The 27,961-nt window shown below is 38.1% G+C and overlaps 1 protein-coding gene and 1 long non-coding RNA gene across 22 annotated transcripts; both read right to left on the bottom strand.

The window, feature by feature from the left end:
• Positions 1 to 26: 26 nt before the first annotated feature.
• On the bottom strand, positions 27 to 27,921 carry LOC117324141 (isovaleryl-CoA dehydrogenase, mitochondrial-like). Of its 8 annotated transcripts, none has more exons than XR_004531902.1 (13): positions 27,741 to 27,921; positions 24,974 to 25,063; positions 22,895 to 22,946; positions 20,059 to 20,228; positions 15,534 to 15,627; positions 15,012 to 15,148; positions 13,349 to 13,445; positions 9,342 to 9,435; positions 6,574 to 6,655; positions 4,683 to 4,787; positions 2,311 to 2,383; positions 995 to 1,781; positions 27 to 938 (listed from the first exon to the last, which is right to left on the bottom strand). XR_004531902.1 is itself a non-coding variant. In XM_033879823.1 (12 exons), exons 1-12 carry the CDS (start codon positions 27,876 to 27,878, stop codon positions 1,645 to 1,647), a joined length of 1,269 nt encoding a protein of 422 aa, XP_033735714.1. In that variant the 5' UTR covers positions 27,879 to 27,921; the 3' UTR covers positions 27 to 1,644. The 8 variants fall into 8 exon arrangements, 2 of the variants coding, with proteins under 2 accessions (XP_033735714.1, XP_033735706.1); XR_004531910.1 differs by having other exon boundaries at positions 1,049 to 1,781; XR_004531914.1 differs by having other exon boundaries at positions 1,269 to 1,781.
• Positions 6,662 to 9,259, bottom strand: LOC117324177. 14 transcript variants are annotated; one of them, XR_004531932.1, is made up of 5 exons: positions 8,660 to 9,259; positions 8,000 to 8,215; positions 7,901 to 7,939; positions 7,814 to 7,852; positions 6,662 to 7,636 (listed from the first exon to the last, which is right to left on the bottom strand). It is a non-coding gene; the product is annotated as an uncharacterized LOC117324177 (long non-coding RNA). The 14 variants fall into 14 exon arrangements; XR_004531927.1 differs by lacking the exon at positions 7,814 to 7,852 and having other exon boundaries at positions 6,662 to 7,792; positions 8,000 to 8,053; positions 8,114 to 8,215; XR_004531930.1 differs by lacking the exon at positions 7,814 to 7,852 and having other exon boundaries at positions 6,662 to 7,792; positions 8,000 to 8,077; positions 8,138 to 8,215.
• Positions 27,922 to 27,961: the final 40 nt, after the last annotated feature.

The following is a 27,961-nucleotide window of genomic DNA, read 5'->3' as shown; positions in this document are numbered from 1 at the left end:
ATAATTAATAACACAATACACCAACCAATAATTAGTTATAAGCTTTATTCTCATTACCACTTGACATCTCATTTTTGGAACGGAAACCATCACTTCAAATTAAACCATAATATAGAAATCATCACAAATAAAATACAGTATTAACATGTTTGCTAATTGCCAACATTTATCACAAAATTAATTGCCAACATTTATCACAAAATTGGCCATTGAAGAGTTAGAATAGTTACAGTTGATTTATTGCGGAAGGGTTATAGTAATTTCGATTGATTATCGTGGAAGTTTTAGAGTAGTTCTGGTTGATTTATGACAGAAGTGTTACCTTTGGTATAGCAGAAGTGTAATAAAATCTACATAAACTCACCTGAATAATAGAAACATTCAGTAATATTTCCTCAATGGCATTATAAATACCCGAGATCTCAACATGGATTCATATAGTGGCTTCACTGATATGGAGACAACACTTACACAGAGTAGAGCTTCTATACACAATTAAAACTCACCAACACTATTACAGAAATATATATAATCTCATTCTCACCAACACTACTATTACAGAAATATATACATAGTCTCATTCTCACCAACAGTATCACAGAAATATGTACATAATTTCATTCTCACCAAAAATTATCACAGAAATATGTACATGTACATTGTACATAGTCACATTTATCCCTCCTTATATCCTCTTGCTCTCTAGATACACATCTCTCACAACTTATTTTGTCCCGTTAAAATTTTTGGGCATTTCTTTTTAACAGATTAGTGCAATGATGAAACTGCCTGACCTAAATCGTTGTCTATAGAAAAGTTTCTAGACAGTGCAGTAATAAGGGCAATTAGAATAAAGCCCAATGTTTCTAGCTGGACCCGTAAAGTTCTGTTATTTTGGACTTGTGGAATTTGTTCTTATTAACAGTTGTTTACTGGACCTGGTACAGTGTACTGAGAAGTAACACTTAATTCTGGACAGTATTATTTACTGGACCTGGTACACTACTGAGAAGTAACACTTAATTCTGGACAGTTTTGTTTACTGGACCTGGTACAGTGTACTGAGAAGTAACACTTAATTCTGGACAGTTTTGTTTACTGGACCTGGTACACTACTGAGAAGTAACACTTAATTCTGGACAGTTTTGTTTACTGGACCTGGTACAGTGTACTGAGAAGTAACACTTAATTCTGGACAGTTTTGTTTACTGGACCTGGTACACTACTGAGAAGTAACACTTAATTCTGGACAGTTTTGTTTACTGGACCTGGTACACTACTGAGAATTAACACTTAATTCTGGACAGTTTTGTTTACTGGACCTGGTACAGTGTACTGAAAAGTAACACTTAATTCTGGACAGTATTATTTAATGGACCTGGTACAGTGTACTGAAACGTAACGCTCAATTCTGGACAGTATTGTGACATTTAGATATAATTCTAAAATATGTAATGTGAGTGTACATTCACTAAATGTTTCCTGTTGAAATAGCCTAAAGTTAAAGAGTTAAAGATGAGCAACAGAGAGTCAATGTCTCATAATATCTGGATTCCAGCTCCGAATAACCAATAACACTTATATATTTCATCTCTGAGTAACTGAAAATTATTATCGCCCGCAGGCCATAGTTCTGTCCATTCATCAGGAGTTGTAGTGAGCATTTATAGCTCGGGCTATCACAAGTCTGCGAACCTCACTGGTTCCAGCTCCAATTTCATACAGTTTTGCATCTCGTAATAATCTGCCAGTAGGGTAGTCGTTGATGTAGCCATTACCACCTGTAAACACAATTATAATATGTATATGACTTGCAATATCACTTTGGCTGATATTTGTTAATTCAATGCAAACTAGAAAATGTCTAAGACTTCAATGACTTCTTGCCACTTGACACCCAAAAACAGTTTGGTGAGGATGACATCAGCAGTTACGGAGATTAGCTGTTACATTGCATCGGGACAGGACAGACATGGGTAACACTATATGCCCCGTGGCAAGGCATAACAAAAATCATTTCAGATCAATTCAATGCAACAAGAACATACCAACAATCTTTTGCAAAACATTTCAATACCAATTATTTACCACTTTTGACTGACCCACTTTCTCTACTGACCGGTGTACCACCTCATATATCACACATATTTACACTATCACTACAAGCTGTAGTGTATCACCTTGTTTATCACACAAATATCAGGAGATTCTCAAATAGCAGGTCATACTGATAATTCCTCACAGTTTATGTATATATATATGTATCATTGATATTAGTCTCCATACACCTGCAGTCTAGGGGTAACTTACCCAGAATTTGGATTGCTTCCAGGGACATTTTAGTGGCTGCCTCAGCCGTATACAGGATAACAGCAGCACAGTCCTATAGGAAACAAACGGATATAGTAGTTATAATGGTCAGCACAGTCCTATAGGAAACAAACGGATACAGAAGTTATAACGGTCAGCACAGTCCTATAGGAAACAAACGGATACAGAAGTTATAACGGTCAGCACAGTCCTATAGGAAACAAACGGATATAGAAGTTATAACGGTCAGCACAGTCCTATAGGAAACAAACGGATATAGTAGTTATAATGGTCAGCACAGTCCTATAGGAAACAAACGGATATAGTAGTTATAACGGTCAGCACAGTCCTATAGGAAACAAACGGATATAGTAGTTATAACGGTCAGCACAGTCCTATAGGAAACAAACGGATACAGAAGTTATAATGGTCAGCACAGTCCTATAGGAAACAAACAAATACAGAAGTTATAACGGTCAGCACAGTCCTATAGGAAACAAACGGATACAGAAGTTATAATGGTCAGCACAGTCCTATAGGAAACAAACGGATACAGAAGTTATAATGGTCAGCACAGTCCCATAGGAAACAAACGGATACAGAAGTTATAACGGTCAGCACAGTCCTATAGGAAACAAACGGATATAGTAGTTATAATGGTCAGCACAGTCCTATAGGAAACAAACGGATACAGAAGATATAACGGTCAGCAGTCATATAGGAAACAAACGGATACAGAAGTTATAACGGTCAGCACAGTCCTATAGGAAACAAACGGATACAGAAGTTACAATGGTCAGCACAGTCCTATAGGAAACAAACGAATACAGAAGTTATAACGGTCAGCACAGTCCTATAGGAAACAAACGGATACAGAAGTTATAACGGTCAGCACAGTCCTATAGGAAACAAACGGATATAGTAGTTATAACGGTCAGCACAGTCCTATAGGAAACAAACGGATATAGAAGTTATAACGGTCAGCACAGTCCTATAGGAAACAAACGGATACAGAAGATATAACGGTCAGCAGTCATATAGGAAACAAACGGATACAGAAGTTATAACGGTCAGCACAGTCCTATAGGAAACAAACGGATACAGAAGTTACAATGGTCAGCACAGTCCTATAGGAAACAAACGAATACAGAAGTTATAACGGTCAGCACAGTCCCATAGGAAACAAACGGATACAGAAGATATAATGGTCAGCACAGTCCTATAGGAAACAAACGGATACAGAAGTTAGAACGGTCAGCACAGTCCTATAGGAAACAAACGGATACAGAAGATATAATGGTCAGCACAGTCCTATAGGAAACAAACGGATACAGAAGATATAATGGTCAGCACAGTCCTATAGGAAACAAACGGATATAGTAGTTATAATGGTCAGCACAGTCCTATAGGAAACAAACGGATACAGAAGTTATAACGGTCAGCACAGTCCTATAGGAAACAAACGGATACAGAAGTTATAACGGTCAGCACAGTCCTATAGGAAACAAACGGATACAGAAGATATAACGGTCAGCAGTCATATAGGAAACAAACGGATACAGAAGTTATAACGGTCAGCACAGTCCTATAGGAAACAAACGGATACAGAAGTTACAATGGTCAGCACAGTCCTATAGGAAACAAACGAATACAGAAGTTATAACGGTCAGCACAGTCCCATAGGAAACAAACGGATACAGAAGATATAATGGTCAGCACAGTCCTATAGGAAACAAACGGATACAGAAGTTATAACGGTCAGCACAGTCCTATAGGAAACAAACGGATACAGAAGATATAATGGTCAGCACAGTCCTATAGGAAACAAACGGATACAGAAGATATAATGGTCAGCACAGTCCTATAGGAAACAAACGGATATAGTAGTTATAATGGTCAGCACAGTCCTATAGGAAACAAACGGATACAGAAGTTATAATGGTCAGCACAGTCCTATAGGAAACAAACGGATATAGTAGTTATAATGGTCAGCACAGTCCTATAGGAAACAAACGGATACAGAAGTTATAATGGTCAGCACAGTCCTATAGGAAACAAACGGATACAGAAGTTATAACGGTCAGCACAGTCCTATAGGAAACAAACGGATACAGAAGTTATAACGGTCAGCACAGTCCTATAGGAAACAAACGGATACAGAAGTTATAACGGTCAGCACAGTCCTATAGGAAACAAACGGATACAGAAGTTATAACGGTCAGCACAGTCCTATAGGAAACAAATGGATACAGAAGTTATAACGGTCAGCACAGTCCTATAGGAAACAAACGGATACAGAAGTTATAATAGTAAACAATGATACAGCAGCATCTTAAAATATTTGTAAACGATGGTAGACTGAGGATACTTACATTTGGATGTCTCTCGCCTCGGTCAAGGGCTCGTGCCACATTGTAGGTATAGGACCGTGAGGCATTCAGTGTAGTGTACATGTCTGCCAATTTAGCCTGGATCATCTATAGACAAAAACATCAATAATGAATAACAGTGATCCTTCGTGAACAGTAACAGGTAAACTAATTAAATGTCATTCTAGAATGAAACGGTATATCTCTAACCATATAACATAGAAACTCCAACATGAAATAAGATATCCCAATACCAGTAGCTATTATATGACCACTGTATGTAAGGTCCTTAAAACATCTATAAATGACCACTGTATGTAAGGTCCTTAAAACAGCTATATATGACCACTGCATGTAAGGTCCTTAAAACATCTATATATGACCACTGTATGTAAGGTCCTTAAAACAGCTATATATGACCACTGTAGGTAAGGTCCTTAAAACAGCTATATATGACCACTGTATGTAAGGTCCTTAAAACAGCTATATATGACCACTGTATGTAAGGTCCTTAAAACATCTATATATGACCCCACACACCAGGTCCTTAAAACAGCTATATATGACCACTGTATGTAAGGTCCTTAAAACATCTATATATGACCACTGTATGTATGGTCCTTAAAACATCTATATATGACCACTGTATGTAAGGTCCTTAAAACATCTATATATGGCCACTGTATGTAAGGTCCTTAAAACATCTACAGTATATATGACCACTGTATGTATGGTCCTTAAAACAGCTATATATGACCACTGTATGTAAGGTCCTTAAAACAGCTATATATGACCACTGTATGTAAGGTCCTTAAAACAGCTATATATGACCACTGTATGTAAGGTCCATAAAACATCTATATATGACCACTGTATGTAAGGTCCTTAAAACATCTATATATGACCACTGTATGTAAGGTCCTTAAAACATCTATATATGACCACTGCATGTAAGGTCCTTAAAACAGCTATATATATGACCACTGTATGTAAGGTCCTTAAAACAGCTATATATGACCACTGTATGTAAGGTCCTTAAAACATCTATAAAAGACCACTGTATGTAAGGTCCTTAAAACATCTATATATGACCCCACACACCAGGTCCTTAAAACAGCTATATATGACCACTGTATGTAAGGTCCTTAAAACATCTATATATGACCACTGTATGTAAGGTCCTTAAAACATCTATATATGACCACTGTATGTAAGGTCCTTAAAACAGCTATATATGACCACTGTATGTAAGGTCCTTAAAACAGCTATATATGACCACTGTATGTAAGGTCCATAAAACAGCTATATATGACCACTGTATGTAAGGTCCTTAAAACATCTATATATGACCACTGTATGTAAGGTCTTTAAAACAGCTATATATGACCACTGTATGTAAGGTCCTTAAAACAGCTATATATGACCACTGTATGTAAGGTCCTTAAAACAGCTATATATGACCACTGCATGTAAGGTCCTTAAAACAGCTATATATGACCCCACACACCAGGTCCTTAAAACAGCTATATATGACCACTGTATGTAAGGTCCATAAAACAGCTATATATGACCACTGTATGTAAGGTCTTTAAAACAGCTATATATGACCACTACATGTAAGGTCCTTAAAGCAGCTATATATGACCACTGCATGTAAGGTCCTTAAAACAGCTATATATGACCACTGCATGTAAGATCCTTAAAACATCTATATATGACCACTGTATGTAAGGTCCTTAAAACATCTATATATGACCACTGTATGTAAGGTCCTTAAAACAGCTATATATGACCACTGTATGTAAGGTCCTTAAAACAGCTATATATGATCCCACACACCAGGTCCTCAAAACAATGAGGTTTTTTAAAGTTATTATAATATCCTGGTATATACCTGGAACTCGCCAATCTTTTGACCAAACTGTTTACGTTGGTGTGCATAGTCAAATGCCACATCACAGCATGCCTGCATAATCCTGGAAATTGTGAAATATAGAAGGTTGTTGAAAATCTGTTACACATGAGTATCATTATATTTCTACAAGCTATGTATGGCTATAACCACTGTGAAGTCTCTATACTGCACCAGTGTTACATTTTATACGTTTTATATAAAAACTGTTAAGGATTAATGATACCTTAGTGCATCATACCTCCATGTTAAGGCTGTATGTTACCTTAGTGTATCATACCTCCATGTTAAGACTGTATGCTACCTTAGTGCATCATACTTCCATGTTAAGACTGTATGCTACCTTAGTGCATCATACCTCCATGTTAAGACTGTATGCTACCTTAGTGCATCATACCTCCATGTTAAGGCTGTATGCTACCTTAGTTCATCATACCTCCATGTTAAGGCTGTATGTTACCTTAGTGCATCATACCTCCATGTTAAGGCTGTATGTTACCTTAGTGCATCATACCTCCATGTTAAGACTGTATGCTACCTTAGTGCATCATACCTCCATGTTAAGACTGTATGATACCTTAGTGCATCATACCTCCATGTTAAGACTGTATGTTACCTTAGTGCATCATACCTCCATGTTAAGACTGTATGCTACCTTAGTGCATCATACCTCCATGTTAAGACTGTATGCTACCTTAGTGCATCATACCTCCATGTTAAGGCTGTATGCTACCTTAGTGCATCATACCTCCATGTTAAGGCTGTATGTTACCTTAGTGCATCATACCTCCATGTTAAGGCTGTATGTTACCTTAGTGCATCATACCTCCATGTTAAGACTGTATGCTACCTTAGTGCATCATACCACCATGTTAAGACTGTATGCTACCTTAGTGCATCATACCTCCATGTTAAGGCTGTATGTTACCTTAGTGCATCATACCTCCATGTTAAGACTGTATGCTACCTTAGTGCATCATACCTCCATGTTAAGACTGTATGTTACCTTAGTGCATCATACCTCCATGTTAAGGCTGTATGTTACCTTAGTGCATCATACCTCCATGTTAAGACTGTATGTTACCTTAGTGCATCATACCTCCATGTTAAGACTGAATTTTACCTTAGTGCATCATACCTCCATGTTAAGACTGTATGCTACATTAGTGCATCATACCTCCATGTTAAGACTGTATGATACCTTAGTGCATATTTATGCTACCTTAGTGCATCATACCTCCATGTTAAGGCTGTATGCTACCTTAGTGCATCATACCGCCATGTTAAGGCTGTATGAATACTATGATACCTTAGTGTATCATACCTCCATGTTAAGACTGTATTTTACCTTAGTACATCAAACCTCCATGTTAAGACTGTATGATACCTTAGTACATATTTATGCTACCTTAGTGCATCATACCTCCATGTTAAGACTGTATGCTACCTTAGTGCATCATACCTCCATGTTAAGACTGTATGATACCTTAGTACATATTTATGCTACCTTAGTGCATCATACCTCCATGTTAAGGCTGTATGATACCTTAGTGCATCATACCTCCATGTTAAGGCTGTATGTTACCTTAGTGCATCATACCTCCATGTTAAGACTGTATGATACCTTAGTACATATTTATGCTACCTTAGTGCATCATACCTCCATGTTAAGGCTATATGCTACCTTAGTTCATCATACCTCCATGTTAAGGCTGTATGTTACCTTAGTGCATCATACCTCCATGTTAAGGCTGTATGCTACCTTAGTTCATCATACCTCCATGTTAAGACTGTATGATACCTTAGTACATCAAACCTCCATGTTAAGACTGTATGCTACCGTAGTGCATCATACCTCCATGTTGAGACTATGTTACCTTAGTGCATCATACCTCCATGTTAAGACTATGCTACCTTAGTGCATCATACCTCCATGTTAAGGCTGTATGTTACCTTAGTGCATCATACCTCCATGTTAAGGCTGTATGCTACCTTAGTTCATCATACCTCCATGTTAAGACTGTATGATACCTTAGTGCATCATACCTCCATGTTAAGACTATGTTACCTTAGTGTATCATACCTCCATGTTAAGACTGTATGATACCTTAGTGCATCATACATGTACCTCCATGTTAAGGCTGTATGCTACCTTAGTGCATCATACCTCCATGTTAAGGCTGTATGGCACCATAGTGGTATACCTCCATGTTAAGGCTGTGTGCTATCCTAGGCTGGTCACAGGAATTTTGAAACATTTGTAATGTTACAAAGTAAATGATTTTCAGAATGGTGATTTGTACAAAACTGATTAACTGTAATAGATTAGGCATTGCTACATTAATTGGAACAAAGTTGTCAGTGATTTACAGATATTGCATATCTGTGTAAACTAGAGGTACATGGACTGTAGGACAAGCGTGTGTATCTAGCTAGCTAGTGTTCTGGGGTTATGTAGGTTTATTATGGTGCTATTTGAAGCTGAGGGTACTTAGAAATGCATGTCTCTAACCTACCTAGCACTGGGCCTGTTTATATGTCTCACACCAACTTCTCGGTCAAGACAACATTATTTTATTAGATAAAGCTTAATTCAACAAGAAACCTTGTCATTTACAAATCAGTAATTCAGGATTTGAATATTCTCAAGAAAAAGGTTAACCAACAAGCTAAATATTAGGTTTGATACTCAAACAGAAGTATTAAAACACTGCCGAGGTACCAGTAGTGGGCACTGGGCAAAGACTTACCCCAGGGGACCAGCAGCTAACACCAGTCTCTCAATGTCCAGCCCACTCATTAATACATACACGCCTCGGTTCTTTTCTGCTAATATATTCCCCGCTGCACAAAAGTCCAAAGTCCATTATTTCTGTTATACATATAGTACTATAGCACTAACAATACTGTAGTCCTCAATTTCCACTTTCTCAATCATTTTTTTTATCTGGAGTGAAGTTTCAACCCATGAAAAACAAACATTTCAGACACAAAAACAATCAGGCAGGTACGACTTTTAAACCAATTAGAAAAAAGCAAACAACTGTGTTTGTGTTGTTACGGATTTGTAGCTTTATTGAACATATTACCAGGCTGGAGGTGTGTATGTAAGCTTGGATGACTACTGGCCTTGTGCAGTGAAGGATATCTCATTAAAATAACCCATCAAGCAGCATTTGTTACAGTTAGATGATAAAATATACAGATCTGGTTGTGATAGTATATTAACTCATTGAAACAGTTGTAATACATTATTGAAATTCCAGTCATTGTAATACTTAAATAAATACAATCATGTACATCTTACTGTTTACTGTGTATTGTAAGTACAGGTAGATATGTACAACCAAATGTTATTTACATCACCACCAGAACGGATGAAGGATTGTAATAAATGTAAGCAGAATACAATGCAAATGAACATAAAGGAAATGGGAGGAACATAAAGGAAACGCTAGTCCGAAGGTTTCTGATGTTTTGTCGTCTGTTATCTGATATAGGCCGACTGACGTTAGAACAAATGTCATAGTGAACAGGGGGGCTATATTTGTAATGATCACGTTCTTCTGTAACCTGTCGATCTCTCGTATGACACAGGGTAATTCCACATGCTTAAAATGCAGGAGACTTTTAATAACTTGATTAACATTACAACTTTGGCCAGAAACCTCCGGATTAACGAAAAGCACGATGATGGGAATTGGAAGAATACAAAATAAATGCATGGAATCCAAAGGATTGGCAAGGTGTACAATGATGCACATAATCCTCTAAAGTAAATATTTGTGACAACAAAGATCGGAACATTTTACCCAAGGAGCAGTCACTAGTGTCCCTAGTCACTGGTGTTTCCCTAGTCACTGGTGTGTCCCTAGTCACTGGTGTGTTCCTAGTCACTGGTGTGTCCCCTGTCACTGGTGTGTCCCCAGTCACTAGTGTGTCCCCTGTCACTGGTGTGTCCCCAGTCACTGGTGTGTCCCTAGTCACTGGTGTGTACCTAGTCACTGGTGTCCCTAGTCACTGGTGTGTTCCTAGTCACTAGTGTGTCCCTAGTCACTGGTGTGTCCCTAGTCACTGGTGTTTCCCTAGTCACTGGTGTTTCCCTAGTCACTGGTGTCCCTAGTCACTTGTGTGTACCTAGTCACTGGTGTGTCCCTAGTCACTGGTGTGTCCCCTGTCACTGTTGTGTTCCTAGTCACTGGTGTGTCCCTAGTCACTGGTGTGTCCCTAGTCACTGGTGTCCCTAGTCACTGGTGTCCCCTGTCACTGGTGTGTCCCTAGTCACTGGTGTGTCCCTAGTCACTGGTGTGTCCCTAGTCACTGGTGTGTCCCCAGTCACTGGTGTCCCTAGTCACTGGTGTCCCCTGTCACTGGTGTGTCCCTAGTCACTGGTGTTTCCCTAGTCACTGGTGTGTCCCTAGTCACTGGTGTGTCCCTAGTCACTGGTGTCCCTAGTCACTGGTGTCCCCTGTCACTGGTGTGTCCCTAGTCACTGGTGTGTCCCTAGTCACTGGTGTGTCCCTAGTCACTGGTGTGTCCCTAGTCACTGGTGTGTCCCTAGTCACTGGTGTGTCCCTAGTCACTGGTGTCCCTAGTCACTGGTGTCCCTAGTCACTGTTGTCCCTAGTCACTTGTGTGTCCCTAGTCACTGGTGTGTCCCCAGTCACTGGTGTGTCCCCAGTCACTGGTGTCCCTAGTCACTTGTGTCCCCTGTCACTGGTGTGTCCCTAGTCACTGGTGTGTACCTAGTCACTGGTGTGTCCCTAGTCACTGGTGTGTCCCTAGTCACTGGTGTGTCCCTAGTCACTGGTGTCCCTAGTCACTGGTGTGTACCTAGTCACTGGTGTGTCCCTAGTCACTGGTGTGTCCCTAGTCACTGGTGTCCCTAGTCACTGGTGTGTTCCTAGTCACTGGTGTGTACCTAGTCACTGGTGTGTCCCTAGTCACTGGTGTGTCCCTAGTCACTGGTGTGTCCCTAGTCACTGGTGTGTCCCTAGTCACTGGTGTTTCCCTAGTCACTGGTGTCCCTAGTCACTGGTGTCCCTAGTCACTGGTGTGTACCTAGTCACTGGTGTGTCTCTAGTCACTGGTGTGTCCCCCTAGTCACTGGTGTGTCCCTAGTCACTGGTGTGTATCTAGTCACTGGTGTTTCCTAGTCACTGGTGTCCCTAGTCACTTGTGTGTACCTAGTCACTGGTGTATACCTAGTCACTGGTGTCCCTAGTCACTTGTGTGTACCTAGTCACTGGTGTGTCCCTAGTCCTGTTAAGACTAGGGAAAAATAGTTCAGACTATCACATTCACAAGCATGAAACATAGATAATTTTGGGTTTTTTTTGGTGTAGATATTAAGGGTTCACTAGCTGGTAGGATAATAGATTCTAAGTCTATATACATACAACACAATATGTTCATGGTTAATATTATACTGAACTCTCGAGTCATTAATTCTCAAACTGTAAACAGATGTTTAATTAATGACTTCAAAAATGGTGTGTTGGCACATGAATTTCACATGCCCAATTCAAATGGCAAGGTAAAAAAAAACAATGAAAATGTTTCCAGGGTTCAATCCATATATGGTATACTGCAAACATTTTTATCATTTTGACTGCCATTTAATATACTGTCTGGAAGGTTTCAAACACTTTGACCATGAACAGATATACAATGTACATTAAAAAAAATAACTTTCAAACACAGAATAAACATGGATGATGTCAGGTTAAAAGTGAGAGGATATCTTACACAATAGACTTATTTTAAAGGACACTTAAAAATGTGCTTAGTACAAAACTAAATGTTAATGAATCCAGCCATCCCTCCACTAATGGTTGATGACGTAACCTCACCCCAAAGTTCCACCAGCCACGAAAACTCTCTCAATATCCAGGCCTGACATCAATACATACACACCTCCATTTTCAGGGCCCAATATGTTTTTAGCTTGAAAGGTCAAAGTCCAAAAATATTGAAACTTATTTTCAGATACAGGACCTCTTCTGGTATTACATTACACAGGAAATGTTTAATTTTAACCCAATACAGCATGTAGACATGGGTATTTTACACAGTTCAGAAGAGAAAAACAGAGGTGTGTTTGTATTGATATTGTACTGTAATCAATAACAGGGTTTAACAAACGACAACGTAGATTACCTGTTAATGGTGAAGTTGGGGTAAAATTAGTGTTTAATGGTATATAATGAAGGGAGATACTAGACCAGATTTGCTGTCATAAATTTTAATGAAAGATCCTCACCCCAAACAACCTGAAGCACCAAGTCCACGCTCTAAATCCAAGCCTGACATTAATACATAAACACCTCTGTTTTTCTTTCCAAGAATATTTTCAGCTGAAATTATCAAAATGAGAATGATCTGCCTGATTACTTTCAGTCAATAGCATTTTTAAAGAATTCATAAAATCATCATGATCCTCATCGTTGTCATCATCATTGTCATGAATTTCTAAAGTTAATTTGATTTTTAAAAACAAAGTAAGAACAATGCATTTCAAAATTAGAATCTTTATCTTTAACTTAAAGTTAACATATACATATCCTTCTGCCCAAACCAAATGTGGAGGGCGTACCCAACAATGCTGGGAGGGCAGTCATTGGCTACCAAAGTATTTACGGCAGTTTTCATGGTTATCTATAGACGTTTAACATACAACAATAGTCTTACAGTATTTTGTACTGGTAATATTGTTTATCAAGACATGTCCATACTTAGCCTGATAGTGACAATGTACCTGGTACCCTGCAGTCCTCGAAGATCAGTTCTGATGTATTGGATCCCCTCATCCCAAGCTTGTCTAACTTCAGGCCTGTACTGAAACCTGGCATACCCTACAAAACAATATCTAAGGGTGTTCACCTAAACCTGGCAAACCCTACAAAACAATATCTAAGGGTGTTCACCTAAACCTGTCGTACCCTACAAAACAATATCTAAGGGTGTTCACCGAAACCTGTCATACCCTACCCTACAAAACAATATCTAAGGGTGTTCACCTAAACCTGGCAAACCCTACAAAACAATATCTATGGGTGTTCACCTAAACCTGTCGTACCCTACAAAACAATATCTAAGGGTGTTCACCGAAACCTGTCATACCCTACCCTACAAAACAATATCTAAGGGTGTTCACCTAAACCTGGCATACCCTACCATACAAAACAATATCTAAGGGTGTTCACCTAAACCTGGCATACCCTACCATACAAAACAATATCTATGGGTGTTCACCTAAACCTGTCATACCCTACCATACAAAACAATATCTAAGGGTGTTCACCTAAACCTGTCATACCCTACCATACAAAACAATATCTAAGGGTGTTCACCGAAACCTGGCATACCCTACCATACAAAACAATATCTATGGGTGTTCACCTAAACCTGTCATACCCTACCATACAAAACAATATCTATGGGTGTTCACCTAAACCTGTCATACCCTACCATACAAAACAATATCTATGGGTGTTCACCTAAACCTGTCATACCCTACCATACAAAACAATATCTATGGGTGTTCACCTAAACCTGGCATACCCTACCATACAAAACAATATCTAAGGGTGTTCACCGAAACCTGTCATACCCTACCATACAAAATAATATCTAAGGGTGTTCACCTAAACCTGTCATACCATACCATACAAAACAATATCTAAGGGTGTTCACCTAAACCTGTCATACCATACAAAACAATATCTAAGGGTGTTCACCTAAACCTGTCGTACCCTACCATACAAAACCATATCTAAGGGTGTTCACCTAAACCTGTCATACCCTACCATACAAAACAATATCTAAGGGTGTTCACCTAAACCTGTCATACCCTACCATACAAAACAATATCTATGGGTGTTCACCTAAACCTGTCATACCCTACCATACAAAACAATATCTAAGGGTGTTCACCTAAACCTGTCATACCCTACCATACAAAACAATATCTAAGGGTGTTCACCTAAACCTGTCATACCCTACCATACAAAACAATATCTAAGGGTGTTCACCGAAACCTGTCATACCCTACCATACAAAACAATATCTAAGGGTGTTCACCTAAACCTGTCATACCCTACCATACAAAAAATATCTAAGGGTGTTCACCTAAACCTGTCATACCCTACCATACAAAACAATATCTAAGGGTGTTCACCGAAACCTGGCATACCCTACCATACAAAACAATATCTATGGGTGTTCACCGAAACCTGGCATACCCTACCATACAAAACAAACAATATCTAAGGGTGTTCACTGAGCTTTTCTTTATTGTTTTAATAAATCTAGCCAGTTGTGATATACCAAAACGTTATAAATACAATTTCTCAATCTAATGACATTGTCGAACACTGGCATATCTCCTAAGTTACCAGATCTTTTAACAGTCAACTCACCTTTTCTATAATAAAGGCTGTGATACCATGCTGGGGTTTATCTGTCTTTAAGTCAGTTTTGGCATAAACAACCAACACATCAGCATCAGGACCATTTGTGATCCAAAACTTATTTCCATTCAATACATAGTGATCACCTACAAGAACAAGATATTTATCAAATTACATGCAGAGTAACATTTATTGATACCTCCTCAGTACAATGATACCAAATCTTAACAACAGACACTATATACCATGTATTGTTTGCTAAAGGTATTCTGAAAAAAGGTATATGTTGGTAATCTCCCTTCTTCACCAGATTGCCTTCATAGACAGCAGCTGACTAGCCTGCTCCAATACAGGTACTTTTACTTCTTCTCTTCTGTATAATGATTATGAAGTTTATATGTATTTCTATTGAAATTAAAAAAAAAAAGTGTTCTAGGTCTATGTATTTTTGACATATATAATAACTTTTTTTAAGATCATATGATATCAATAGATTACTAGTATTTACCTAGTTACAAAATGTATTATTACCATCTTTTTCAGCTTTGAGTTTCATGGACACCACATCAGATCCAGACCCAGGTTCACTCATAGCCAGAGCACCTACTTTCTCTCCTGTGATAAGCTAGAAAAGAAGAGTTTAGTAGGTCAACAAAGATACTCAGCCAATAGCTACAAGGTACACTAGAGACACCATCACACACAGCCTATAGCTACATAGTACACTAGAGAGACACCATCACACACAGCCTATAGCTACAAGGTACACTAGAGAGACACCATCACACACAGCCTATAGCTTCATAGTACACTAGAGAGACACCATCACACACAGCCTATAGCTACATAGTACACTAGAGAGACACCATCACACACAGCCTATAGCTACATAGTACACTAGAGAGACACCATCACACACATCCTATAGCTACATAGTACACTAGAGACACCATCACACACAGCCTATAGCTTCATAGTACACTAGAGAGACACCATCACACAGCCTATAGCTACATAGTACACTAGAGAGACACCATCACACACAGCCTATAGCTACATAGTACACTAGAGACACCATCACACACAGCCTATAGCTACAAGGTACACTAGAGAGACACCATCACACACATCCTATAGCTACATAGTACACTAGAGAGACACCATCACACACATCCTATAGCTACATAGTACACTAGAGAGACACCATCACACACAGCCTATAGCTACATAGTACACTAGAGAGACACCATCACACACAGCCTATAGCTACATAGTACACTAGAGAGACACCATCACACACAGCCTATAGCTACATAGTACACTAGAGAGACACCATCACACACATCCTATAGCTACATAGTACACTAGAGAGACACCATCACACACAGCCTATAGCTACATAGTACACTAGAGAGACACCATCACACACAGCCTATAGCTACATAGTACACTAGAGAGACACCATCACACACAGCCTATAGCTACATAGTACACTAGAGAGACACCATCACACACAGCCAATAGCTACATAGTACACTAGAGAGACACCATCACACACAGCCTATAGATACTCAGTAAACTAGAGAGACACCATCACACACAGCCTATATAGCTACATAGTACACTATAGAGACACCATCACACAAAGCCTATAGCTACATAGTACACTAGAGAGACACCATCACACACAGCCTATAGCTACATAGTACACTAGAGAGACACCATCACACAAAGCCTATAGCTACATAGTACACTAGAGAGACACCATCACACACAGCCTATAGCTACATAGTACACTAGAGAGACACCATCACACACACCCTATAGCTACATAGTACACTAGAGAGACACCATCACACACATCCTATAGCTACATAGTACACTAGAGACACCATCACACACAGCCTATAGCTACATAGTACACTAGAGAGACACTATCACACACAGCCTATAGCTACATAGTACACTAGAGAGACACCATCACACACAGCCTATAGCTACATAGTACACTAGAGACATCATCACACACAGCTTATAGCTACATAGTACACTAGAATGACACCATCACACACATCCTATAGCTACACAGTACACTAGAGAGACACCATCACACACATCCTATAGCTACATAGTACACTAGAGAAACACCATCACACACAGCTTATAGCTACATAGTACACTAGAGAGACACCATCACACACAGCCTATAGCTACATAGTACACTAGAGAGACACTATCACACACAGCCTATATAGCTACATAGTACACTAGAGAGACACCATCACACACAGCCTATAGCTACATAGTACACTAGAGAGACACCATCACACACAGCCTATAGCTACATAGTACACTAGAGAGACACCATCACACACAGCCTATAGCTACATAGTACACTAGAGAGACACCATCACACACAGCCTATAGCTACATAGTACACTGGAGAGACACCATCACACACATCCTATAGCTACATAGTACACTAGAGAGACACCATCACACACAGCCTATAGCTACATAGTACACTATCTATAGAGACACCATCACACACAGCCTATAGCTACATAGTACACTAGAGAGACACCATCACACACAGCCTATAGCTACATAGTACACTATCTATAGAGACACCATCACACACAGCCTATAGCTACATAGTACACTATCTATAGAGACACCATCACACACAGCCTATAGCTACATAGTACACTAGAGAGACACCATCACACACAGCCTATAGCTACATAGTACACTAGAGAAACACCATCACACACAGCCTATAGCTACATAGTACACTAGAGAGACACCATCACACACAGCCTATAGCTACATAGTACACTAGAGAGACACCATCACACACAGCCTATAGCTACATAGTACACTAGAGAGACACCATCACACACAGCCTATAGCTACATAGTACACTATCTATAGAGACACCATCACACACATCCTATAGCTACATAGTACACTAGAGAGACACCATCATACACAGCCTATAGCTACATAGTACACTAGAGAGACACCATCACACACAGCCTATAGCTACATTATACACTAGAGAGACACCATCACACACAGCCTATAGCTACATAGTACACTAGAGAGACACCATCACACACAGCCTATAGCTACATAGTACACTAGAGAGACACCATCACACACAGCCTATAGCTACATAGTACACTAGAGAGACACCATCACACACAGCCTATAGCTACATAGTACACTAGAGAGACACCATCACACACAGCCTATAGCTACATAGTACACTAGAGAGACACCATCACACACAGCCTATAGCTACACAGTACACTAGAGAGACACCATCACACACAGCCTATAGCTACATAGTACACTAGAGACACCATCACACACAGCCTATAGCTACATAGTACACTAGAGAGACACCATCACACACAGCCTATAGCTACATAGTACACTAGAGAGACACCATCACACACAGCCTATAGCTACATAGTACACTAGAGAGACACCATCACACACAGCCTATAGCTACATAGTACACTATCTATAGAGACACCATCACACACAGCCTACAGCTACATAGTACACTAGAGAGACACCATCACACACAGCCTATAGCTACATAGTACACTAGAGAGACACCATCACACACAGCCTATAGCTACATATTACACTAGAGACACCATCACACACAGCCTATAGCTACATAGTACACTAGAGAGACACCATCACACACAGCCTATAGCTACATAGTACACTAGAGAAACACCATCACACACAGCCTATAGCTACATGGTACACTAGAGAGACACCATCACACACAGCCTATAGCTACATGGTACACTAGAGAGACACCATCACACACAGCCTATAGCTACATAGTACACTAGAGAGACACCATCACACACAGCCTACAGCTACATACAATTGTAGTACACTAGAGACACCATCACACACAGCCTATAGCTACATAGTACACTAGAGAGACACCATCACACACAGCCTATAGCTTCATAGTACACTAGAGAGACACCATCACACACAGCCTATAGCTACATAGTACACTAGAGAGACACCATCACACACAGCCTATAGCTACATAGTACACTAGAGAGACACCATCACACACAGCCTATAGCTACATAGTACACTAGAGAGACACCATCACACGCAGCCTATAGCTACATAGTACACTAGAGAGACACCATCACACACAGCCTATAGCTACATAGTACACTAGAGAGACACCATCACACACAGCCTATAGCTTCATAGTAAACTAGAGAGACACCATCACACACAGCCTATAGCTACATAGTACACTAGAGAGACACCATCACACACAGCCTATAGCTACATAGTACACTAGAGAGACACCATCACACACAGCTTATAGGTACATAGTACACTAGAGAGACACCATCACACACAGCCTATAGCTACAAAGTACACTAGAGAGACACCATCACACACAGCTTATAGCTACATAGTACACTAAAGAGACACCATCACACAAAGCCTATAGCTACATAGTACACTAGAGAGACACCATCACACACAGCCTATAGCTACATAGTACACTAGAGAGACACCATCACACACAGCCTATAGCTACATAGTACACTAGAGAGACACCATCATGCACATCGTATAGCTACACAGTACACTAGAGAGACACCATCATACACAGCCTATAGCTACATAGTACACTAGAGAGACACCATCACACACAGCCTATAGCTACATAGTACACTAGAGAGATACCATCATACACAGCCTATAGCTACATAGTACACTAGAGAGACACCATCACACACAGCCTATAGCTATATAGTACACTAGAGAGACACCATCACACACAGCCTATAGCTACATAGTACACTAGAGACACCATCACACACAGCCTATAGCTACATAGTACACTAGAGAGACACCATCACACACAGCTATATATCTATAGCTACATAGTACACTAGAGAGACACCATCACACAGCCTATAGCTACATAGTACACTAGAGAGACACCATCACACACACATCTATTGACAGCTAATGAACTGTACTCTACCTGTGGCAGGTATTTCTGCTTTTGTTCCTCTGTACCGTTCCTCACTAACTGGTTCACACACAGATTTGAGTGTGCGCCGTAACTAAGGGCAATGGCTGCCGAGGCACGAGACATTTCCTCCATCACAAGCACATGATCCATGTATGACATCTCGGAACCACCATACTGAGCTGAATATACAGAGCCAGATATACACTTAAATACTTTACTGTTGAGACATTATGGTTACATTGAAGATAGGGATCTGGTTATATATACCCAACGATGTAATCAATCTACATTTACAGATAACTCTAATGAGATCCATTTTGTAATCATATCATTGTGTCATGGAATCCCATACACCTTCACAAACATCAATTCTCATATTTGAGTTTGACTTTTGAGGTAATATCAAGGCCATAACTGTTATAAATACAGAATTACTGATGATGCCCTTCTGTGACAGCATCAGTGTCATCGGTATGGCTTAGTTAGCCAATTCTTTTACCCGATGAAATAGTGATGCCTTTTACTTGAAGACATCACAAGCCAATATGTTCTTCAAACACTTTGAGTGAAAAAAGTGTCACAATGACAATGACAATGACAATATTTTATTCTCATAAACATATAAAGTGTAGAGAATTATATACATACAAAATTTGTACAGGACATATGATATAATACATCGATACATTTGTTAAGCAAGAGATTATCTTAAATATTGTTGAGTCGTATACTTGTTTCTTTAATTAATTTCACAAGTGATTTCAATTCATCGTCTACTACAAAATTAAAGAGTGTATTAAATTTGAATGTACTTGGTCTGTCATAATAGTATCTAGATATATATTTTTTTCTGTTTAATGCTATTTGATGATCGCTACAATTAAATAGATAATGGAATTCGTCTCCTATTTCATTCAGGTTACACAGACTACAGATTCTATTTTCTCTTGGGATGTTATTCCATCTTCCGTATTCGATTGGTAATTTAATGTTACAAGTTCTAAATTTACAATAGGAATTAGCTAGCTTAGGAGGGAGGTCAAGTAGATATTTTTCTAAACTTAAATCATGTTTATGAATTCTGTAATTGGTCCCTTTCGGAGAATTAAAAACATCATTTTTCCAATTACATTGTACATATGAACAAATTTCTTAGGATATGAAAAAAAGTATTTTTTTAAGTAGCATACCGTATTTGACCTAATAAGGGCGCAGGGCGCGGGTAATTGACAGTTGGGGCGCCCTTATTAAGATTAGTTATTCTGAAGTTTTATGAAACAGACTATACCTTATAGCAGAATACCCAAGGTTGTGGAAACGGTAAAATATTCAGTCATAAAAATATTCCAGATGAAGATATCTATTCATTATCATATATTAAGCTTAAACATCACTTGAATACTCCTGTAAACTTGTTAACCATGCCAGCTGATCTTAAGACCAGAGAACGTGTGATCCACCATTGATGTTCAAATGGAACTCTTTTGTGTTCTATTTATAGAAACAGGTGATTTCCCAGATCATATCAGACATCGTTTTCTTTGACCTCATAATTGATTTACAATGTCTTTTACTAGCTTTCTGTTCTGAACAAAAGTTATTTATCAACAAGAATGAAGTCTTTACTTTATCTTCAAATAAAGATGGTAAGTTATTATTTGTATGTGTGTTTAGTTTTGGGTGCTCTTTGCACTGACATGTCATCTGTAGCCTGTAGGAATACACAAAATGTGGCGAAAACATGTGTTCCAGTTACTTAATTTGCTGAGGAAAATTGAACACATAAAGTAGCAAAATATTTCACATCAATTATTACTTTTGAACACCATTTTGACACTCAGTCAAAGATTTATTTCCTTGAAAAAAGGTAGGGGCGCCCTTATTAGGGCAGGCGCCCTTATTAGGTCAAATACGGTATACTAGTAAATTCCTGGTTTTCAAAAGCATCTAATAAATTACATTCTTCAAAAATATTTTTAATATAGTTAGACCATTGAGCATTATAATGTCTTAAAATTTGGAAAAATTTAATGCTCAATTTATCATGAGTTGAAACCATCATTTTGGCCCAAAATCCAATCATACGAACTTTTATACTTATACTTAATGGAAACCTTCCCAATTCTCCATATATCATAAAGTTTGGTGTAGATGTTTTCAATTTAAGGATATGTTTACAGAATTTCATATGTAGACGTTCTAAGAGTTTGGTGTCACAAAACCCCCAAACCTCACAGCCCTATAGTATAATCGGTTTGATTGCTTTATCAAAAATATCCATTTTACAATCGATGGACAGATTATGATTTCTGCATTTTGAAATAGCACCATACATGGCCCTAAGACCTTTTTCATATAATTGTTTAATATTCAAATGTGTAAAACCATTTCTAGTGAAACAAACCCCCGAGATATTTAATTTTTTTTTACAATTTCTAGATTATTGCCATTATAGGTGAACTGTATATTTTGTGACACCGTTCCTCTCCCAAAAACCATTATCTTAGTCTTGTCTATGTTAACTTTAAGCTGCCACAATTTTGAGTAGGTGTGAAATACGTTAAGTTGTGTTTGTGATTCTTCGACTGACTCTGCAAGTAGAATGGTATCATCGGCATACAACATTACATACAACTTTCGATAAACTTGTAGCTCTGTCTCTAGTTTTCCCGCCAAATTAGATAAACCTCTACAGTCATGTGATATTAAGAAATGTTCTAGATCATTTAAAGAGATTGAAAACAAAAATGGGGACAAATTTTCCCCTTGTCTTACACCGGAATTACAATTAAATATATTAGAGACAGAACCGCATTTAATTACTTTAATTACTCATGAGTTATACCTGGAGCAGTAATTCCTAGGAGTCCAAGCTTGCCACACTCCAGCCAGAAATCCTGAAATACAACCAGTTTATCAAATACAGGAAACAACAGCACTATATACTGAAATACAACCAGCTTATCAAACACAGGAAACAACAGCACTATATACCGAAATACAACCAGTTTATCAAATACAGGAAACAACAGCACTATATACTGAAATACAACCAGTTTATCAAACACAGGAAACAACAGCGCTATATACTGAAATACAACCAGTTTATCAACTACAGTAAACAACAGCACTATATATACTGAAATACAACCAGTTTATCAAATACAGTAAACAACAGCACTATATATACTGAAATACAACCAGTTTATAAACACAGGAAACAACAGCGCTATATACTGAAATACAACCAGTTTATCAAATACAGGAAACAAGAGCACTATATACTGAAATACAACCAGTTTATCAAATACAGGAAACAACAGCACTATATACTGAAATACAACCAGTTTATCAAATACAGGAAACAACAGCACTATATACTGAAATACAACCAGTTTATCAAATACAGGAAACAACAGCACTATATACTGAAATACAACCAGTTTATCAAATACAGAAAACAATTAACAGCACTATATATACTGAAATACAACCAGCTTATCAAATACAGAAAACAACATCACTATATATACTGAAATACAACCAGTTTATCAAATACAGGAAACAATTAACAGCACTATATATACTGAAATACAACCAGTTTATCAAATACAGGAAACAATTAACAGCACTATATATACTGAAATACAACCAGCTTATCAAATACAGAAAACAACATCACTATATATACTGAAATACAACCAGTTTATCAAATACAGGAAACAACAGCACTATATACTGAATTACAACCAGTTTATCAAATACAGGAAACAACAGCGCTATATATACTGAAATACAACCAGTTTATCAAATACAGGAAACAACAGCACTATACATGTATACTGAAATACAACCAGTTTATCAAATACAGGAAACAACAGCACTATACACTAACAAAAATTTGATTGTTGCTCCAATTTTATAAGAAACTTTTTCCTATCTGATGTCAGATCAAAAGGACCTTTAAATTTCTTTTTGTATTATCATGTAGCTATATATAGCCTTTCATAGTTAGGAAGAATCTGACCAGACTGAAGGGCCAAAGGCCCTAAGAAATGTCAGGATTTGAGATTGTTTTTCAGAATCTACCATGGGATGTTATGGTCAGACAGCTAACTATCAGACATAATGTCTAAAATATGGTCTTTGGGTCATAGCAAAATCCTATTCAGTTACATGTACTTTTTTCTTTAAAAGAATCAAATTTTCACCTTAATTATCAAGTTACACTGGCATTTCTTAAGGAACAGATTCTTTTTGTTATCATTATCATTCCATCTGCATTGAAACAATGAAATATTAAGAAGAATTAATAAATTTGTTTTACGTACAATTCAAGGGTAGTTTCACGTTGGTTAAAGCAAGCATACTTTGGACATCAAATAGTGTGCCCAATTCTTGGATTATATATACTATATGCCCGATACAGATAATTTCGACATTTTTTGTTCTCATAATTCCTGTAACATGGATGTCAGATTGAAAGGCTGCAGCCTCATCAGATAACAGAAGATCAATCATACCCTGAATTGTATAAGATGTAACCTAGATTGTTACAGAAGAATATAGTCAGTCTAAACGTCATGAATGAATACACAAATGTAGCATTTCATGTCCCACTATGATACATGATGTGCTAGTGTTGTAAATTTGATCAGATCTAATCATACTCCTACTGAACTATGACATGAACATTTTACATGTTGGCAGAATCCAGCAATGATCAAAGTCTTTAAAACGTGTGTATTGTAAACAGAGTTATTGAGTAGTTCTACACCAACCAAACGCACCCAGAATTTATGTAGCGTTGATATTTCTATTTCCTGTTTAAATATAGTGTACATACAACCCATTCAACGGCAAGTTCCCCAATGTTGATAAAAATGTTACTACAATGTGAAGTTTTTTATATATATATGCTTACCTTTATGTCTTTGAATTCATTTGATTTGTCAATTTCAGCAGCTTTTGGTGCCAACTCCTTTTGGCAAAACTGGAAAACTGATTCCCTCAGCTAAAATGACACAAACAAACTCAAATACAAACCTAAAAGTGATGAATAATAATGTCTAGACATGGTACAAACAGGTCAGTATTATATATACTTTTTACATCCACTCATATCTCTTCCGAAGCCCTCGGACAGCTAGTTATAACAGGTGACAGGAGTCTATACACCTCTTTTTCTTTACAAACGAGGGTTGATTGATATGTTGTGAGCCTCGTATTGAAGAGGTACTCAAGGATATCCTTTTAAATCCTACTATTCTCTGACTATATAAGGCCATGTACCCAAGGACTTGTCTCATTCCGTTAGTTTATATCGATGAGGTCGCACTGTAACGTAAACAAGACAAGCAGCATTTTTAAAATCGACAAAATCAGTTAGAGTAAGAGTTAAAGAGTCTGACATTGCAATGGCTGCCATTCACAATTTTGGCTTTAAATTGATTGAGCTTCCGCCTTATTTACCTGATCTTGCTCCATCAGACTTTCATCTAATTCCAAAACTGAAAACAGCTATTTCAGGCACCCTAACCCTAACTTTAACCCTAACCCTAACATGCAGTGGATGACTTTTTGAACTGCAAAGAAAAGGAGTTCTTAAAAGTGGAATTGAGGTCCTTAAACATTGTTGGCATGTATTTGACACAAAAATACCATGAAACTTGACATATAGTGTTGCAAATGTGTTATTGGTAACTTGTACCTGGGTGTGATTCTACTGAACATGTTGCCGCTGGCAACACATCAGGCAATCCTGACACATATCCCATGCTGGACAGATCTAAAAGGTGCTGTCCTTTAGTTATCGCTACTTGTTGTCTTTCGCCAAAGTTTGGTAATTTATATGTGAATAAACTAGTTGTTGCTTATTTCATCTCTAGTACGAGATATATGTAAAATATTTTTCAGTTCCAACTTTTTAGTGTACTGTTTGATGAAACAAGAAGGAGTGGATGTCTTTGTCCTTTTGTTTTGTAAACAGAATGTACTTTATTCAACAAAATGACCACATCCCTTAACACTCATCTGACAATTGAATCGTTATATATAGAAAGCAAATTTCAGCAAAGTTCTGGGTGCCCCTTTTTGGGCACCGCCCCTGTCCGCAGGGGTCACACCAGCTTCATTTATGTAAAATATGATTGCTCTCCTCAAATTTGGTTGTAATCCACTCAAGGTTTAAGAGTAGGGTCTTAAAGCAAAAATTCACAAAAGTTCCCCTGCTGCCCCGGGAGAGCCACACCATCTGTATACAACCATCGATTCCCTTTGCCCAATAATAGTGCTCCAGACTGAATTTCATCAAAATTCATTCAGGCGTTCAGGACTAGTAGCGATTTATAAAAAAAGTTGACAGACGTCGACGCACCACGACATAAGCTCACGGAACCTTTGGTCCATGTGAGCTAAAAAGGCCAATTGTGGTGGCAGGTCTAATAAGGAGAACCTTCACAACTTTGAATCAACAAATGTTTCTGCCGTTATTCAATGTTTTTAAAGGATATAAAAGCCATCGAGGGAGTTCATAGGTGTGCAACGAAACTAGTGAATGGACCGAGATTACCATCATTAGGATATAGAGGGAAAAGGATAGAGTGACGTACAACTTGATAAAACTGACAAAGACAAACTTAGCCAGAAAGGTCAAAAGATGATCAAAACATCAAAAGAAACCAGAAGAAGGCAACACAACAAGAATTTGGAAAAACAACGGGCAAGATAAACATCTTTAATCATCTCTTTGCAATTCCTGTTATAGACAACTGGAATAGCCTGCCAAAAAGTTTTCTGAATGCAGGCACAGGCTTATGTTTTTTTATCTGCTTTGAACCGCAGTTGGAGACCATAGAATTATCAATTTTTAGTTGATCTTTAGCCATAGAAGCTCCCTGCCAAATTTTATTGAATTTGGTTCAGTGGTTTTGGAGAAGAAGTTGAAAATGTAAATTGTTTACGGACACACGATGCACGACGAAGGACAAAAGGCGATTAGAATCTGAATAGGTCACTTGAGACTTCAGGTGACCTAAAAATAGCAAATTTACAAAAGGTATAATAATTGCCCTGTTATTATGATACAAATACTTCCATTGGTTACTGCCTTTTGCTGCGATAATACTGTCTGTCCATGACCCGTACATTGACATCAACACAGCATGGGACTGAATTGAATAGTCGTGTGTCTCGGGTCATTATATATATAATCATTAAATAATATACGGTTGATATACAGTATGAATCGATACCCGGGGAAACAACACTGGTCTACTGACAAGTCATATGCATATCACATCACATAATGTGACATGACAGTTAGTGAGTTATTTGGTATCACTAATCAATTCATATATTATTAATCACCTTTTGAAAAAGTACGATTTCTACAAATAACTACGGTTAAGAAAATATAATTAAAACTGAAATCCTTCAGTATCAAACTAATGTACACTATCAACAACTGCACCAAGAAAAGGGTTTAATGTAATGTCTAATTGTTGATCAGAAGTACAATTACACTGTCTTTATAGTTAGCTTACTTATAATAGAGACGTGTATACCAGATATACACGTCTCTGCTTATAAAGTTTAAAAACATTTAAGTATAATTGATGGTCTTATCTCTGGGTAAAGGGCAAGGTGGGGTGTCGAAGTACCAAGGTTTCTGAAGGTTATTCAATTCGCACCTGTTTTTCCTCACTATTCAACCCAAATAAATTATCATTAATTGGATAATAGGAGCAAAATCTATTTGGAGTTGAGCAGGCATGGTTTCTTCTGAGGGCTGATCTTGCACAGAGACTTCCCAATCTTCGAAGTGCCATCGTATCTCACCTATTTTCTATTAGGTGACAACCGGAAGTGGATCAGATCACGGGTTAGGGTAAATTTAGATTTTATTTACGGT

Source organism: Pecten maximus, chromosome 1 (genome assembly GCF_902652985.1).
Source record: "Pecten maximus chromosome 1, xPecMax1.1, whole genome shotgun sequence".
Lineage (NCBI taxonomy): Eukaryota > Metazoa > Mollusca > Bivalvia > Pectinida > Pectinidae > Pecten > Pecten maximus.
This window is presented reverse-complemented; position numbering and strand designations above follow the sequence as displayed.

Excerpts from the sequence above, each read along its gene's own strand:
- LOC117324141 (XM_033879823.1), bottom strand. The coding sequence starts at position 27,878 with ATGGCACTTCGAAGATTGGGAAGTCTCTGTGCAAGATCAGCCCTCAGA. Across the intron at positions 4,788-6,573 it reads AAAAGATTGGCGAGTTCCAG|ATGATCCAGGCTAAATTGGC; the intron begins GTATATACCAGG and ends TTTTGTCTATAG. Across the intron at positions 2,384-4,682 it reads GAGGCGAGAGACATCCAAAT|GACTGTGCTGCTGTTATCCT; the intron begins GTAAGTATCCTC and ends TGTTTCCTATAG.